Source organism: Parus major, chromosome 20 (genome assembly GCF_001522545.3).
Source record: "Parus major isolate Abel chromosome 20, Parus_major1.1, whole genome shotgun sequence".
NCBI lineage: Eukaryota > Metazoa > Chordata > Aves > Passeriformes > Paridae > Parus > Parus major.
The window spans coordinates 963,656-979,039 of record NC_031788.1 but is presented as its reverse complement, the minus strand read 5'-3'; the positions used below and the strand labels follow the sequence as shown (position 1 = coordinate 979,039).

Genomic DNA, 15,384 nt, shown 5'->3' with positions numbered 1-15,384 from the left:
GGATCCCTGGCAGTGCCCAAAGCCGGGTTGGACGGGCTTGGAGCAGCCTGGGATAGTGGAAGGAGTCCCTGCCATGGCAGGGGACTGTGCCTAAATGGTCTTTAAGGTCTTTCCAACTCAAATCACTCTGCTAAGTACGAGAGTGTTGAGAGTGTGGCATTAATGAGGCTGTTCCGTGTGCCCGGCTCAGAGCCCGGGGGCTGCAGGGCTGGGACAGGGCTGGGGGTCCCACTGGATGTCCCCTCGGAGCCACCAGCCCCTGGACCAGCAGCCCCAGCAGATGCCCTGGGAGGAGATGGAGGAGGGGGTGGAGGGAGATCGGAGCGGTGCCACCCCCGGGTGAGCCGTGTGTCCCCACGCTGTCCCTCAGCAGTGTCCTGAGCCCCCGGGAGCTGCTGTGGTGGGAGCAGGTCCCCAGGGCTCTGCTGGACCTGCCCAGGGTCCCCAATCCTGCCCGGGGGACAAGGGCCCTTCTGTGCAGCTCAGGAGCCCCGAGGTGCTGCCTGGGGCCGCAGGAGGGGCAGCAGAGCTGTGACATTCCCAGCTGTGACCCCTGTCACACTGCAGACCCCCACGCTGGGCTGGCAGAGCCTGCCCGAGCTCCAGCCCCCCTTCCCCCCTGGGAATGTGCCCCACGCCACATCTCTCACCCCGAACACAAAGCCCCAGCAGCTCATGGAGGGTGAGGGACACCCAGGTGCCATTCCAGGGTGGCCCAGGGGTTTCTCCTGGTGGTGGAGAGCCAAGTGAGGCACCCACAATGACACAGTTCATTCTGACACACAGCTCGTATTTAAAAATAGCAACCAAAACTAAAAAAAACTTTTATTTGACAATAGAAAAACAAACAAAAAGATATTTACAGTAGTTTGTTATTTCTCCATAAATTTAATTCTAAAACCTCCTGCCCTCCCAATTCTCTGCTCCATCCCAGGGCAGCAGCAGCAGCCCCTGGCACAGGCACAGCTCTGGGGGATAGAAACCACTTCAGTTTGCCTGGGGTAAGATGAGAGCAGGAGGCCAAACAGCCTCTCCCTCCCCCGGGGCAAGGGACAGAGCTGCAGGGGGCTGACAAGGTGAAAGAGGGAGTCCCAGAAACGAGGACTTTCCTGGAACGGAGACAAAGGGCGAAGAAAGGCTGGACATAGAAATGTGCCTGGGGGTGGGAGGCACACGATGGGCACCCTGCCACCCCAGTGCCACCCCAGCACTGCACAGGGCACCTGCCAAGGTGACGCTCTTGGGAAGCCTTCCCACAGCACACCCTGCCCCGGCACCTTCCTTCTGAAGAAATGGAGGTTGGGAACACACACACCACTCCTCCAAATCAGTGCTTTTCCCTTCCAGCCTCCCCCAGTCCTGCGGCTGCCGCCCCTCCAGTCATCAACTCATCTGCCTAATTACCGACAGCATCAGTGCTCCTCGGGACAGGGCACGGTCATTGACTCGCATCCCCAGCACAGCACCCAGGGACACCCAGCCAGGAGCAGCCCCAGAGCCCAGAAGCCACCAGAGCCCAGAAGCCACCAGAGCCCAGAAGCCACCCAGGCCGCTCCCAGTTTGTCACTAGAGGTCCCCAGCACCGCACAGCCACACCGGGAGGGGACACGGAGCAATATTCCATCCTCCGCCTGCCCGGCGCTGCTTTCCAGGAACCCCGCGCTGCACTTGCAGGACTCACACAGCCGTGCCCGCACCACGCCTCTTTCCAAATGTTTATGGAAAAAAAAAATAAAATAAAATAAAAAAAGGAAATGAAGTCGGGGACAAAATTCACAGTCTCAGCTCTGCCCAGGCTTGGCCATGAGCTCCAGGCACAGCATGCACACATTCAGCATGAATGCGAGGGGAACACAGGGAAGGTGTGGAAATGCTTATAGATTTAAAAAAAAAAAAAAAATAGAAAAGAAAAGAAAGTAATAATCATGTAATAAATCACAATTAAAGGGAAAATGTTTCAACAGAAAACTTGCTAAACAGCACCATAGAGATTTCTACTGGCAGCATCCAGAACAACCTAAAAAGGAAGAGGAGGCTCCTATTTTTCCATGATAAAATGCCACAGAATCCATGTTTCCAGTTCATCCATCCTTTGCCCTTCCCTGGGCAAGGCAGGGCCCCCGGCCAGCACCAGGAAACAGAAAGGCCCCCCAGAAACAAAAGGGGGGCCGGGGGGAAGGGTGGGAGGGGGAAAAGATCAGAGATTTGGGAGACAAAGCTCTTCATCCACAGTCCTTAAAATACACACTGGCATTAAAAAAATAGGTTCTCTCTGTCTCCCTGAAGAAACGGTGCTGGCTGGAGCCTCGTTTGCAGGAGGAGGAAGAAATCAGCAGGTTTTCCAGGGAAGCTCCAGTGCCCGCTCTGGCCATACAGCAGGGACAGGGCACTGCCAGCGCCGAGCTCTGGGCACGGCGGTCCCTGCACAGCCGGGGCACCGTCCTCGGCAGCCAGGGCATCTCCAGCGGGAGGATGGCGGGGTGGGACAGGCCTTCCTCTGCCGCCTTGGCTGCCGAGAAGAGACCAGAGCGGCTCCTGGGATGGGCTGTGGGGGTGAGGTGGAGACCGGGAGGGTCGGACCCCCGGGGAAGGGCACCCTGCGGGACCCGGCCCGGGGTTATTTGGAGGCCCCGGGGGGCTCGGTGTGGGGAGCCAGGGGCAGCTGTCCTGCCTGCCGCTGCCGCTCCAGCTCGGCCGCCTTCTGCAAGGCCACCTCCACCAGCAGCTGGAAGCTGCTGAAGTCGTCCCCGAAGAGCTCGGGGGGCGTCGGGGGCGGCGTGTTGAAGAGTCCGGGTGTGGGGCTGCCCGCCTCGGCCCGGGCCAGCAGGGTCAGGGTGCTGCCGCCGCCGGGCCCCGCGCCCGCCCTGGCCTCGGGCCCGGGGGGCTTCTCCCAGTCGGGGCTGCGGGCGCTCACCACGGCCAGCGCCCGCGCCGGGTGGCACAGTACCTGCGGGCACACCGACATGGACAGCACCTTGGCGGGCGGCACCACCAGCACCCCCGAGCCGGCGGCAGCGCCCCGCGGCACGGCCACGTCGCCGGCTTTGCCCCCCCGGCGGGAGATGGTGAACTGGTTGGGGTCCTTGCCGTCCTTGCGCAGCATGTCGGGGAGCAGCCGCCGCCGGGCGTTGATGAACCAATTGCAGATCTGTGAGGAGAGAGGGGCCCGCTGGGGTCAGCCGGGGGCTGCAGCCCCGGGGCAAAGCAGCAGCGGCTGCCCCGGCTCCGACAGCAGCACCCCCAGCGCAGGCCAGCGGCTCCCACACAGCCCGGACCGCCTCAGGTCTCCCCTCAGCCCTGCACCTCCTTCCCGTGGGGCTCCAGAGAGGCACAGCTAGCGCTGGAAGCCACGGAAACCCCAACACCGGCTGCTTCCTGCCTGGCACCGCCTGCCCGGGGCTGCCCTTCCTCCCCGCAGCGCTGCCGGGCCCTGGGCAGGACCGTGCCCCCGGCTCCGCTCCCAGCACGGCAGCGGGCACAGCCCTGGGCCCGAGCCAGCCCCAGCACAGCAGCACTGCCCGGAGCCCCAGGAGCTGCTGTGCTGCCCCTGAGCAGAGCTGGCCCCCAGGGAAAAACGGGCTCAGCGCTGTGCCCCCACTGCAGCCCCGAGGTCCCGGCTGCAGTACTGCAGGCACTGCGCAGCTCCTGCATTCCCCAGGCACAGGCCATGCATGGCATTGCATAGAGCCCGCCCAGAGCCCATCCTGCACAGGGTGGGGATGGTTCTTCCTTCTCCAAGTGACCCATCCCGGAGCTCAGCCCTGTTTCCACACTGCTGCCGGTGCCAACATGCTGCCAACCCGAACGGGAGCACCGAGGCTGCCAGAGCAGCCGGATGGCAGGAGAACAGCACGGATGGAAAACCCTAGAAACCATCAGCTGATGGAGCTGCAGCCTCTCAGCCCCTAACAGGGCCAGGAACGGGGCAGCAGACACACCTTCCTGTGCCTCTGCCCACGAGCAGGGCCGCAGCTCAAGAGCTAAAGGCACTCCCAAGCATCTGCACAGCAAATCTGGCAGCCCTTTGCCATTATTGAGCCTTGGCCATGGATTGTTTCAGCATCTTTATATAAAATGCTACACTAAAATAACTGCCTTCTAGAAAACAATTAGAAGAGAATAAATCAAGAGGGGGGAAAAGTGATCTTTCCTAAATCAGCAGCAATGGAAAATATTTTCCCCAAGGAGAGAGAACTTGCCGCAACTTCAATGACAGCAAGACCTCAGTTCTCAATTTTTTCTTTAAGACAATATTTGGCATTAAAACCCTCAAATACACCAGTCTTACTCCCTTTTCTGTTCCAAACCCCCTCCCTTGCAAGCCTTAGCTGGCTTCCCTTGACATAATCCTGGCCATCTACCACTGTGATCCCCAACCAAAGATAGGAACTCCCAACAAAAAGCCCAGCTCCTCAGTGCTTTCCCCAAAATCCCGCCTGTCCCCACCACCATGCTCCTTCCAGTATTCAATTCCCATTGGAGAGCACAGCATGGGGATGGGCACACACAGCCACTGTGACTGCAGGCACTGTCACAGCTGGGACATGCTCTGGCTCTGAAGCATTTTATTGGTTTTCAGTCATGGCCATCCCTTTCCCTCCCACCAGCACACCCCGTTCTGTCCCTTAGGGCAGTGTCTGTCCCCCCCAGCACTGTGAGAGCAGCATCTCCTCCAGAGGGGGAAAGCCCATCCATCCCAGAGCAGGGCACAGGCTTGGAAAGCTGCTGCTGTCCAGGAAGCCTCAGTGGGAGCAGGTGCCACTTTCCTAGCACTGGAATTCCTGCAAGGGAGGCACAAGGCTTCCTGCTCTCCCTGATCCCTGGCTACCAGTGCCTGGCTCCAGCCCCTCAGCTCCCTGGAGCAGCAGGGGGGTGCACAAAGAAACAACTGGGGGAAGGTGTGGCTGTGGCAGAGCATTGCATCCCAGAGGCTTTTTGGAGGGGTCTGATGAGCAGAACTGATCCCCACAGCCACACCATGGGGTGTCCCACTCCTCCACCCCAACAGGCAGAGGATTTCTGCTGCATCCCCTTGCACTGGCACTGGGAAATTCGGCAGGGACCCCCTGCCCAGTGAGTGCAGGGGGCACACACTGCCTGTGGGGGTCACTTGGGGCAAACAACAATCAGCAGGGCCACACCTCAACACGAGCCCACCAGTGTGCCAACCCCCTCCTGGGTCCCACAGAGCTCAGGCACTCACAGGGACCTGCCAGTCCCACCTGAGCCCTGGGGCAGCCCCCGTGTGCCAGGCACTGTCATGCCAACCTGGGCCAGGACAAGCCCAGTGCCCACAGCCCCAGGCCTGTCACTGCTCTCCCGACACTCAGCCTCAAGCCCATCCCAGAGCTCCAGCCTGTCCCCCAAGCAGCTGCCAGACAATTCTGTGGCACAGCCAACACTTAAAAAAACACTTTAAAATGAAAGAGCAGGTTTGCCTTGCTGGCCAGGAAGAGGGGAAGGAGACAGCCCCTGCCCACACTCAGTGTTCTGAGCCACAGGGAGAGGAGCCAGAGGTACAGAGGAAGCTCTGGGAGAGGAGCAAAGCCACTGGCCCTCACCTGCTGCCCTGCACCCCACTGCACCCCAGATCCAGAGAACAGAGTGAAGCCCACACTCCATCAGGATGGGAGAGGGGCATGGGGCCCAGGGCACCAGGCTGTGCATGGACACAGATCCTCCCAGACACCCTAAACACAGGCAGGGACCACACCAGAGTGGGAAGGACAAGCCCTGCTCAGCCCCAACGCTGTCCAGGGCTCCTGCCTGGGCACCCACCATGGTGCCACACGGAGAACATGAGCCCACAGCCAGAAGCAGGACAGGGAGATTCCTGGAGAGAGCTCCCCTGGATGGAGCTGGTGTAACTGGGAACAGGTGGGCCAGCCAGCACTGAACAGCCCAGGGGGCTCAAAGTACAGCCTAGCTTCTCACTCCTGCTTAAAGTCACAGAATATCCTGAGCTGGAAGGGATCCACAAAGATCATCAAGTCCAACTCCTGGTCCTGCCCAGCCCCAGGGCTGTTCTCTGCCCAGCTCTGTGTGCAGGGGATGGTCATCCTGGCCTCTGCTGGGGGTGTCCAGGGGGACAGGATAAAGTAGCATCCCCCAAAACCCTCCCATTTGTGCAACTTTTACAGACAACAAGGTATTCAGCCTGCCCTCACTCCAGTCCCTCCACTTTCCAGCCGGCCAAAAATGTTCTGCTCCAGCAGAGCTGGTCCCCGGGGCTCAGACGACTCCCCAGAAGAGACCCTCCCTTCACACAGGTGCCTGAACATCCCCTCCCTCGCTTCCTCGCTGCCCTTCAGTGACGAACGATCCCAGCCTGCCCAGTTCTTTGGGATCCTCGGTGGGGTTCTCCTGTCGCACGCTGGCAGTGTCCCCAGCGGTGCTGGCTCCTACCTGCAGCACGGAGAGGCTGGTCTGTCCCGAGAGGCTGAGCTTCTCCTGCTCCGAGGGGTAGGCGTTGAATCGGTGCTCGTACAGCCAGTCCCGCAGGATCTTCACCGACTCCTTGGGGAGGTTACCCCTTCTCTTTCTCTTGCACTGCGAGGGGTCAGGGGATATGGCGCCGTCCTCGTCCCCCGGGTCACTGTCCGACATGGTGGAGCTGCCCGCGGGACCCCCCTGGCTGAAGCCTGGAGAAGGGGAACCAAAGGGAGCTTCAGGCGGTGTCCGGTCGGGGGAGGGGAAGGGGCCTCCCACCGACCTCCCCCCGCCTCCAACGGGGGTCTCACCCCCTCGGGCCCGCCTGGGGGGAATCCCGAGGCAGAGATCCCGGGGTGGGGGGGGTGGAACAAACGACCGGGACAGGGGCACCGAACAGAGCCCCGGGGTGCGGAGGAGCTCAGCGCACGGCACGGGGCTCGGGGGCACTCGGGGCTCGGGGGGCACCGCAGCGGGGGGAAAAATAAAAAAATCAAGCACGGGGTGGGGTGGGAGGAGGGGAAGTTAAAAACAAAAACAATCTCAGCAGGAGAAAGAGGCCGGAGCTGGAGAGTGGGAGAGGAACCACGCGGGGTCATTGTGCGGCGGGGATGGAGGCGGGGGCGGCTGTCACGGGCCGGGGGCTCTGCTCGGCGCTGCGGGCCGGGGCTCGGCGCTGCGGAGCGATGCGGGCCGGGCCCCGTCGCCCCTCCGGCCGCAACAGGCGGCGAGGAGCCGGGGCCGCCGACACAAAGCGGAGCAGCGGCGGCCGCGGCCCCCTCGGGCGGCGGGGGGAGAGAGGAGCCGGAGAGCGGCCCCGGCCCCGCACTCCGGCCCCGAGTTATCCCCGGCCGGGCAAACTCCGCCGTAACTCCGAGCTGCGGCGGGGCCGGGCGGGACCCCCGCCCGCGGCTCCCGCAAACTTCGGGAGGCGCTGGCGCGGCCCGTCCCGCTCCGTCCCGCACAAAGGCGGGGGCCGCCCCGCTCCCCCCGCGCCCCCCGGGATCCATCTTTGCGCTCACCCCCGGGCCGCCGCCGCCGCCTGGGAGCTCGCATGGGCCGCGCCGGGGTCTCGCTGCCGGGGCCGGTGCGGGGCCGTCCCGCGGCGGCGGGCGGGCAGCCGGGCGCGGCGGAAAGTTTTGGGTGGGCGGCGGTGACAGATGCCGAGACAGAGTTCCCTTTGTTCCCGAGGAGGCAGGAACTCGCCGGGCCCCCCGCCCCCGGCCCCGGCCCGCCCGCCCCCGGCTGTCACCGGGCACCGGGGCCCCCCCGCCCCGCGGAGTCCCGGCCGGTACCTGGCGCCGGCGGCCCCCCGGGCTCGGCCCCGCTGCCGGACACGGCCCCCGCGGGAGGGGGCAGGGACAGGGAGAGCCCCGGAGCCCCCGCACCCGCCCGGCCCCCCGTGGAAGCTCCCCCCGTGGGGCTGCACCCGCACAGGGGCACCCCCGGGGACGCCCAGCCACGGGCACCCACGTGGGGACAAACAGCCCTGGGGACACCCAGCCTGGGACACCCAGCCTGGGATGCTCACCTGGGGACACCCACATGGGGAAACCCACCCAGGGACACCCGCTTTGGAACTCTCACCCAGGGACATCCACACAGAGGTGCCCCACAAGGCACTGCACAAGTTCCTTCCCCCTGACTGAATCCTGTAGCTGAGCCCCAGGGGTTACCCGTGTCTGTGGGCAGGGGACAGGAGCAGGCCTTGGGACAGGAACTGCAGTGGCAGGTGTGGGTGACAGCCCTGGGGACCTCAGAGCACCCTGAAGTTCCACCAGTGCTTCATTTGGTCATTAGCAGATCAGAAGCCCAGCGCATCACTGCTCCCATGACAGAGGAAGGTGTTTCCAAGCCATGGTGGTGACCGAGACAGAACCAGGTGGAGCCCTTGCTATGCCATGGCCATCAGACTGGCCAAGGTCTCTGGAAGCCCTTCTGCTCTCCCTGTGCCTCTCCATGACCACAGCAGAGCCCACAGTCACCTCCAGAATTTTGGAGACCAAATTGCTCTGTTGATGTGCTGCTGCTCCAGGATGTAGCGAGCTTGGAGTTTCCTCACCAGAGCTCTGTGATGTGGGGCTGGGTTGCACTGTCACCCTCTGCCAGGTGCTCAGTGGAGCCCAAGGGGATGTGTCCATCCATGGAGTGGTGTCTTCCTCAGTGGGAAGAGAGGAGCTGCTCTGAGCAGTGGTGCCATGTCCCAGCGCCTGTGATGGAGAAAATGCCACCATGGGAAGCCAAGACAGCTGTGTCCTGCAGCCAGCCCAGAGCCCTGCCCACTGAGAGACCCCTGTCTTGGGAGGACATCTCTTGGGGATGTTCTTTTCAGAATGTCATGGCCACATCCACAACTCATCCTTGCCAGGCCAAGCACACACGTGGGCATCCCCCAAGGACCTGTGTGCTGCTGGGACACAAAAGTCACTGGGTCCTGCTCCACCTCTCCCCATGAAGACCTGGCTTGATGTCACCCTGCCTCAGGGGCAGCTCCCTCCTCTGCAGGCTGTGCTACAGCTCCCCTCCCTCCCCTTTCTGCTGCTTGCAGGGTAGAAAATGGGAATTCACGTATTGAAAAAAACTACAAAACCTCTTCTCTCATGGTCGACTTTTGGTCTGGGAAAAGCAGGATGTGTGGTGCAATAAGGGATTAAATAGAAAAAGAAAAAGGAGAACTCCTTAAATCATTTATTTTGTTGCTTCTAAATCCTCCACGACCTAAGCGGAACTGTGCCCCAGCCTGCTATGGCTGCATTAATGCCAAGGCTGCAGGGGCTGGTGAAGCACAGCTGGGCTGTGGGGAGCCCTGGCAGCAGCTCTGACCCTCTGCAGGGTCACTCCAGGGCAGGGAGCGTCCCCTGGCTGGCTCCTGCCCGCTGTGAACCATCACCGGGCAGGGTGGGCTCATCCTGCCCCCTCTGCTCCCTCTGCAGCCTGGGGTGGGACAGCCCAGACACGCCCTGGACCCTGCCCGGGGTCTGTGTCAGCCACAGTGCCCGAGCAGGACTGTCCTCCTGAGCCATCTACTTTTGCTCCCAGCTTTTGGAAAATGCTGGTTTAGTCTTCCACCAAATTGAGACAACCGGGAGATGTCCCTCGGCTCAGCCCCCCTCCAGCTCCCTCCACCTGCCTTCGCTCCCTGGACTGGTAGTGGGGAAGTAATTTTGGAAAAATCCCATTGGGTGCCTGAGCAGAGCATGGAAGGAACCTAAATCCCTGGGCAAGCCCAGCCTGGCACCCCAGAGAGCTCCCAGGTGATGGGGAATAAGGAGCCTCTGGGGTGAGGGGCCAGGGAAGGGGCTGTGGTGCATCTTCCTGCCCTTCCCACTTCGAGCTTGTCCAGGCTCAGCCCTGCCCGGGCCCATTGACATGATAATACTATTAAACTTCGGCAATTTGAACAACAATCAGCCAACAAGAGCCTGAGGGGGGAATGCTGGAAACCCAGAGGGATTCTGGGAACCCCAGGGGGATGCTGGAAATCCAGGGGAAGCTGGAACTCCCAGGGGAAAGCTGGAATCCCGACAGCCTCCCAGAGTATCACACTTCCCAGGCTGGACTCTCCATCCTTTGCCCACCCTCTGATGTTCCATCTGCACTTTTAGCAAGGAAAATTGGATTTGTGGGTGGTTGTGTTGGCTGTTTGCTGCCGCCCTGCCCTTGGGGCCACTGCTGCAGGCTGGGATTCCCCCGGCAGGGCTGGTCCTGGGAGCTGGGCTGGAGCCCCTCTCTGGGCACTGCAGCCCCTCCATCTCCTCCTGCCCCTTCCCATGGAAGCTCTGCTCTGTTTCCTCCCTGGAGGCCGTAAGGCAGGACAGACCCTCTCTCAGCAGGCACTGCTGTACCCTTTTCCTCTCTGATGTTCCTCTAACCCTCTGGACATGGCAAGAGAAGTGTGGGGACACCAGGACAGAGCTCACAGCACTGGAGAAAAGCAAAAACTTCGGGGTCAGGGGGTTCTGGGCTGCACTGGGAGCTGTGTCACAGCCCAGGCCCAGAGCTGGGCAGCCCAGTACAGGGGACAGGGACAGACTGGACAGAGCCCAGCACAGGGCCATGATGGGCCAGGATGGAGGGGCTGGAGCATCTCTGCCATGAGGAGAGGCTGAGAGAGCTGGGACTGCCCAGCCTGGAGCACAGCACGCTCAGGGCATCTCATCCCTGGGGATAAATACCCAGGGTGGGGCTGCAGAGGGGATGGGGTCAGGGACAGCCCCAGGGGCCACGGGCACAAAGTGACACACAGGAGGGGCCCTGTGAGCTCAGGAGACATTTCTGCACTGGGAGCAGCTCTTCTAGACTTACCAAAAGGTTCACCTAACCTGGCCCCAGGTAAACACTTCTGAAATGAATGTCTTAATTTTGCTGCTATATAATACCTTTGAAAAGAGTCAGGTCAGGTCCACCTACTGCCTCTGCTGTGTCTGATGCAGCCCAAGCAGAGTTGATTTTCTGGGCTGCCAGTCCCCATGGCCAGGTCACATCCAGTTGTCACCAGGAGATCCCCCAGGGCAGCTCCCAACCCCCCCAGCCCCCAGCCCGTGCTGCTGCTGGGGCTGCCCTGACCCTGCAGGACCTTGCACTTGGCCTGCCTGAACTTCAGGAGGTTCACGTGAGCCCAGATACTTTTGGGGTTTCGCAGATTCACCAAATCCCAGAATAGTTTGGGTTGGAGGAGACCTTAAAACTCATCTCATCCCTTCCCCTGCCATGGCAGGGACACCTTCCTCTATCCCAGGCTGCTCCAAGTCCTGTCTAACCTGTCCTTGAGCACTTCCAGGGGTGGGGCTGCCACAGCTGCTCTGGGAAACCTGTGCCAGTGGAATAAGCTTATTTACTCTTCCCATAAATACCCCAGTGTCCAATAACAAATTTGTTCAGCTTTGCTGCCTCAGGGTTGAAAGTCCAACAGTGCCACCACAGCCACACCAGTGCAGAGGCAGCTCAGACTGAGCAGTTTTGGCAGCTGCTTGAGGCAGCACCTCTGAGAGCCCCACACTGGAGCCTGTGGCAGCTCCCAGCTCAGACCAGCAGTGGGTCCATCCCACTCCTGGTACTGCAGGAATCTGGGCCGGTCACTCAAGGTGATCCCTTGGGGTCAGAGGGCTGAACATCACTCCTGGATGCAGCTGCCCCAGGAGCCAATCTGTCCACAGCTCCAGCATCAGCTCCTCTGCCCAAAGTGTTACCTGTGGGATGTTCACTTTGCTGTGTGTTCCAGTGAAGGAGGTTTTATAAAGCATCCAGGCCTCCAGAAGCCTTCAGACCTGGGAATTCTTTCTGGCAGTGGGAGAACTGTAGGCTTTCCCTGGCACAGCAGTGAATTAGGGAAGAAGCTTGGTACCCATGAGGCTGGAGGTGGGCTGGTTTGGGGCTGCTGCTGAAGAGCACAAACCCTGACCCTGGGGAACTCCCTGGAGATCACAGGTTCAGCTCTTCCACATCTGACAATTTAGCTCCTTTTTTCCTGGTGTTGGTAGTGCCTGCAAAATAGAAGCACTGAGACCAAGAAGAAGCTTTTGATTCATGCATCATCTCCCAGGTGATCACCTGGGCCTGGCAAGTCTCTGATGCCTCTGATCCCAGCACATGCCCATGGAGATCCCACGACCCTATCCAAGCCTTCCCAGCACTCTGCTGTGCACTGTGCCCTCAGCAGGTTTTGTAGGTTTGTCCCCCCATTTTAAATAAAGAATTGCTGGAAATTGCCCTCCAGGGCAGGCTTCAAGCAGCATTTTAAGACCACAGCTTCACAGGGTGGGAGCACCCCTGCCCACACAGCCTTGTCAGGGTGGTGACAAATAACCAAACCAAGGGGACAAACCCCCTCTCCATTTCTTATCCCCTCTGTTTCTTTCCCCCCCACCCATCCAGGGTGGCACAGAAAGGTGGCCAAGCCCCTGGGACCCTGGACCAGCTGATGTGGGGAGCATGGCTGGCACCTTGCCAAGTGTCTCTCAGCCCATCCTGTCACAGGGGCTGGACAGAACGACCTTCAGCCCACCAGCTAAGACAGAAAATTACACTCAAACTAATTTTACATCATTTGAGAGCAATTTGCCTTCAAAAACAGGCTGCCCATTGGAAAGGGCCCTGGCTGACAGGATGAGGAGGTGCAGTGCCCAAACCCACCTTCCCAAAGCCCCGGGCACAGCCCAGAACTGGTCCCGAGACAGCCACACACAGCACACGTCTGTCACACCCATCAGCCTTTATACACCCCTTCAGCTTCCTGAATCCCTCAGATCTCAGGCTCTAAAGCCATAAAACAGCCAGGGAGGAGGAATAAAGTGGGGGTTCTTTCCTGAACGGGGAATGTGAGAGGAGAGGGAGAAAGGCTTTTGCTCTGTGCAATGGCCCTGAATGGGGCTCGCTCAGGCTGGAGCCAGCCCAAATCCCTGCAGGTCAGCAGGGGATGCTCACCCCAGCCCTGGGATCAGTGGCATGGTGGCTTTGAGGGGGTCAGTGGCTACTGGAGGGGGCCTCACAGGCAGGCTGGGGCACCCAGTGGGTGGGAGAGGTGATGAGAGGGGAGGGCTGGATGGGCACACAGCAGCACAGTGATGGGAGTGTGTCCCCTCCAAGCGTGTCCTGATGCAGGGTGATGGTCCTGGGAGGTGTTTCCCACGGGAGGAATCTGCTGTGGGGCAGCAAGGGGGACCAAGGGGCAGGGGGTGTGCACAGGATGAGGCAGAAGGGGTGAGTGACCCTGGGCTCTAATCGTCCTTGTCCTTGGCCCCATGCTTCAGGATGCGGGTGAACTCCACGTAGTTGAAGTTGCCCTTTTTGTCGATGGGCGCCTCCCGGTACATCTCATCCACCTCCTCGTCGGTGAACCTGTCCCCCATGGTGGTCAGCAGCTCACGCAGGTGGTCCTCGTGGATGAAGCCTGCAAGGAGGGCAGGGGACAGCGTTAGCAGGGGGCAGCAGGAGGGCTGGGGACGGCACCTTCCCCCTCTCCCAAAAACACCCCACCCCAGCTGCCTGGGGACTGCTCCAGGGCGAGGCCAGCCCTCCTGCCGTGCTGTACCTGACGCGTCCTCGTCAAAGCAGGCGAAGGCGTTGCGGATCACGTCCTCGGGGTCGGTGCCGTTCAGCTTCTCCCCGAACATGGTGAGGAACATGGTGAAGTTGATGGGCCCCGGAGCCTCACTCATCATCCCCTCCAGGTACTCGTCAGTGGGGTTCTTCCCTGTGGGGCACAGGCAGGGGATGGATGCAGGGCCCTGCTCCCCCAGCTCCCATCCTCGGGGTCAGCACATGCAAACAGCTGGAATGGCTTTTATCCATTGCAAATTGATTTGCTGGTTCTTGTTCACCCACCCCACCAACATGGGAAGGCAGTTTCTGAAGTGCCCAGTGCTCCCTCCTCAGCATCTCTCCCGATGCTTTCATCCACAGCTGGGAACAAGCTCTGCCTTGGGGGAGGTGCAGTAATTAATTTGGGGGTTACTGAAATGGAACCCATGGCTTTTCCCATCCCCCTGACAGTTCTGAGGAGAGGGGCAGTAATGTCAAGCCTCATGCTGCTGATGCCCCCAGCACTGCTCCCACTGTGGGTGCACCAGGGATGGCTCAGCTGCTCTGCTGAGCTCCGTGCCCCCAGCACCGGCCCCTCTCTGCTCCCAGAGCTCAGGCTCCCTGGGAGGAGGGAGATCCCTCCCATGGTCGGGCAGGACCTCCAGAACAGGTTTGGCTGCCAGGTCAATCATTGACAGACTTCCCAAAGTGCAGTGGAGGTACCACAGGGAGTGGGAGGAAGGACCCATGGTGTGCAGCAAAGGAGAATGGCTTGGGGCAGGGAGTGGGTACAGACCACTGCAAGCCTCAACCAGTCCAGGTATCACACCAGCACGGGGAGCAGCCTCTGTCACCCCAGCTGAGAGCAGCAGGAGGGCTTTGTTCCACATGGGACAGCTTCAGGGACTTTCTGGGGTGAGACTACTCAAACACTCCAGGGCAGAGCTTCTCCAGTCCCCAGGGTCTCTTTCCTTCCAGTGAGTGTGCCTTTGAGCACACAGAGCTGCTGCCCTCAGACACCTCACAAACACCCTTTCTGTCAGCTGGTGGAGCAGAGAAATCCCCCCCAGGTTAGGAGGCATCCCAGCACAGCCAGTGTCCAGCACTGGGTGAGGGCATGAGGTCACCCTGCAGCCCTTCCCGCTCCCCAGGTGGCTCTGGGGGCAGAGGGACCTGTGGGGGCAGGGTGTCCTCACCGAGGGAAGCCAGCATGTCGTGCAGATCCTCCTTGTCAATGAAGCCATCACGGTTCTGGTCGATCATGTTGAAGGCCTCCTTGAACTCCTGGATCTGCGACTGGTCGAACATGGCGAAGACATTGGAGGTGGCGCGCTGGGGGCGCTTCTTGGTGGTCTTGGCTTTGGCACGTTTGCTGGACATCTTGGTGGCTGGGGGAGTACCTGGGGTCAGGAGCATCAGGAGGGCTGGGGACAGGGAGCCAAAGCAGGGACACACTGCCCCGGCACCTCCGGTCCCATGCCTCAGTTTCCCCAGCTGTCACACACTTGGACAACACAGGGAGATGCGAAGGTCACAGGGTCAGACGTGGGGAAGGGCAGGACTTGAGCTGTGATGAGTTCCATGGGCAGTCACAGAGCAGGCAGTGCTCACCAGCACCCCTTCCCCAGGACTGCCCCCAGGGCTGCAGGAAGGCCCCAAACCCACTTGCTGCCTGTCCCCTCTGCATCCCTGGGCACAGGGAGAGATGCCCAGCCCAGCACCCGGCCGGGTGCCAGTCCTGGGGCCATGGGGATGGATGTCTGGGCACTTCAGCCACTGTGGCCATGCCCCTCCACCTCCCCTTGCTCCAGCAGGTGCAGAAGCAGCCCAAGCACCCAGCACAAAGGGGTTATCTGCTCTGGGTACATTCTTCACACACCACTGCCTCCCATGTGCCTCCATCCATCTATCCATCCATCCATCATCCATCCATCA

At 60.8% G+C, this 15,384-nt stretch overlaps 2 protein-coding genes across 4 annotated transcripts in view; both read right to left on the bottom strand.

Moving 5' to 3' along the window:
- Positions 1–808: 808 nt before the first annotated feature.
- TGIF2 (TGFB induced factor homeobox 2) lies at positions 809–8,501 on the bottom strand. 2 transcript variants are annotated; one of them, XM_015647056.2, is made up of 3 exons: positions 8,415–8,501; positions 6,406–6,641; positions 809–3,148 (listed from the first exon to the last, which is right to left on the bottom strand). In XM_015647056.2, exons 2-3 carry the CDS (start codon positions 6,604–6,606, stop codon positions 2,618–2,620), a joined length of 732 nt encoding a protein of 243 aa, XP_015502542.1. In that variant the 5' UTR covers positions 6,607–6,641; positions 8,415–8,501; the 3' UTR covers positions 809–2,617. The 2 variants fall into 2 exon arrangements, with proteins under 2 accessions (XP_015502542.1, XP_015502541.1); XM_015647055.3 differs by lacking the exon at positions 8,415–8,501 and adding an exon at positions 7,452–7,608.
- Positions 8,502–12,471: 3,970 nt separating this feature from the next.
- MYL9 (myosin light chain 9) overlaps positions 12,472–15,384 on the bottom strand; it is a 9,007-nt gene continuing 6,094 nt past the window's right edge. Inside the window, exons 3-5 of one of the 2 annotated variants that reach the window (XM_015647847.2) lie at positions 14,646–14,849; positions 13,460–13,621; positions 12,472–13,318 (exon numbers count right to left, since the gene is read on the bottom strand). In XM_015647847.2, coding sequence (XP_015503333.1) covers positions 13,146–13,318; positions 13,460–13,621; positions 14,646–14,829 — 519 coding nt within the window. In that variant the 5' untranslated portion in view covers positions 14,830–14,849 and the 3' untranslated portion in view covers positions 12,472–13,145. The remainder of the gene's footprint in view (positions 13,319–13,459; positions 13,622–14,645; positions 14,850–15,384) is intronic. The other variant, XM_015647848.2, reaches the window with a different exon arrangement.

Coding starts and splice junctions, on each gene's coding strand:
- TGIF2 (XM_015647055.3), bottom strand. CDS start 7,485: ATGCGAGCTCCCAGGCGGCGGCGGCGGCCCGGGG. Junction 6,642..7,451: donor GCGGCGGCGGCGGCCCGGGG/GTGAGCGCAAAG, acceptor CCCCTTCTCCAG/GCTTCAGCCAGGGGGGTCCC. Junction 3,149..6,405: donor CCAGCCTCTCCGTGCTGCAG/GTAGGAGCCAGC, acceptor CTCTCCTCACAG/ATCTGCAATTGGTTCATCAA.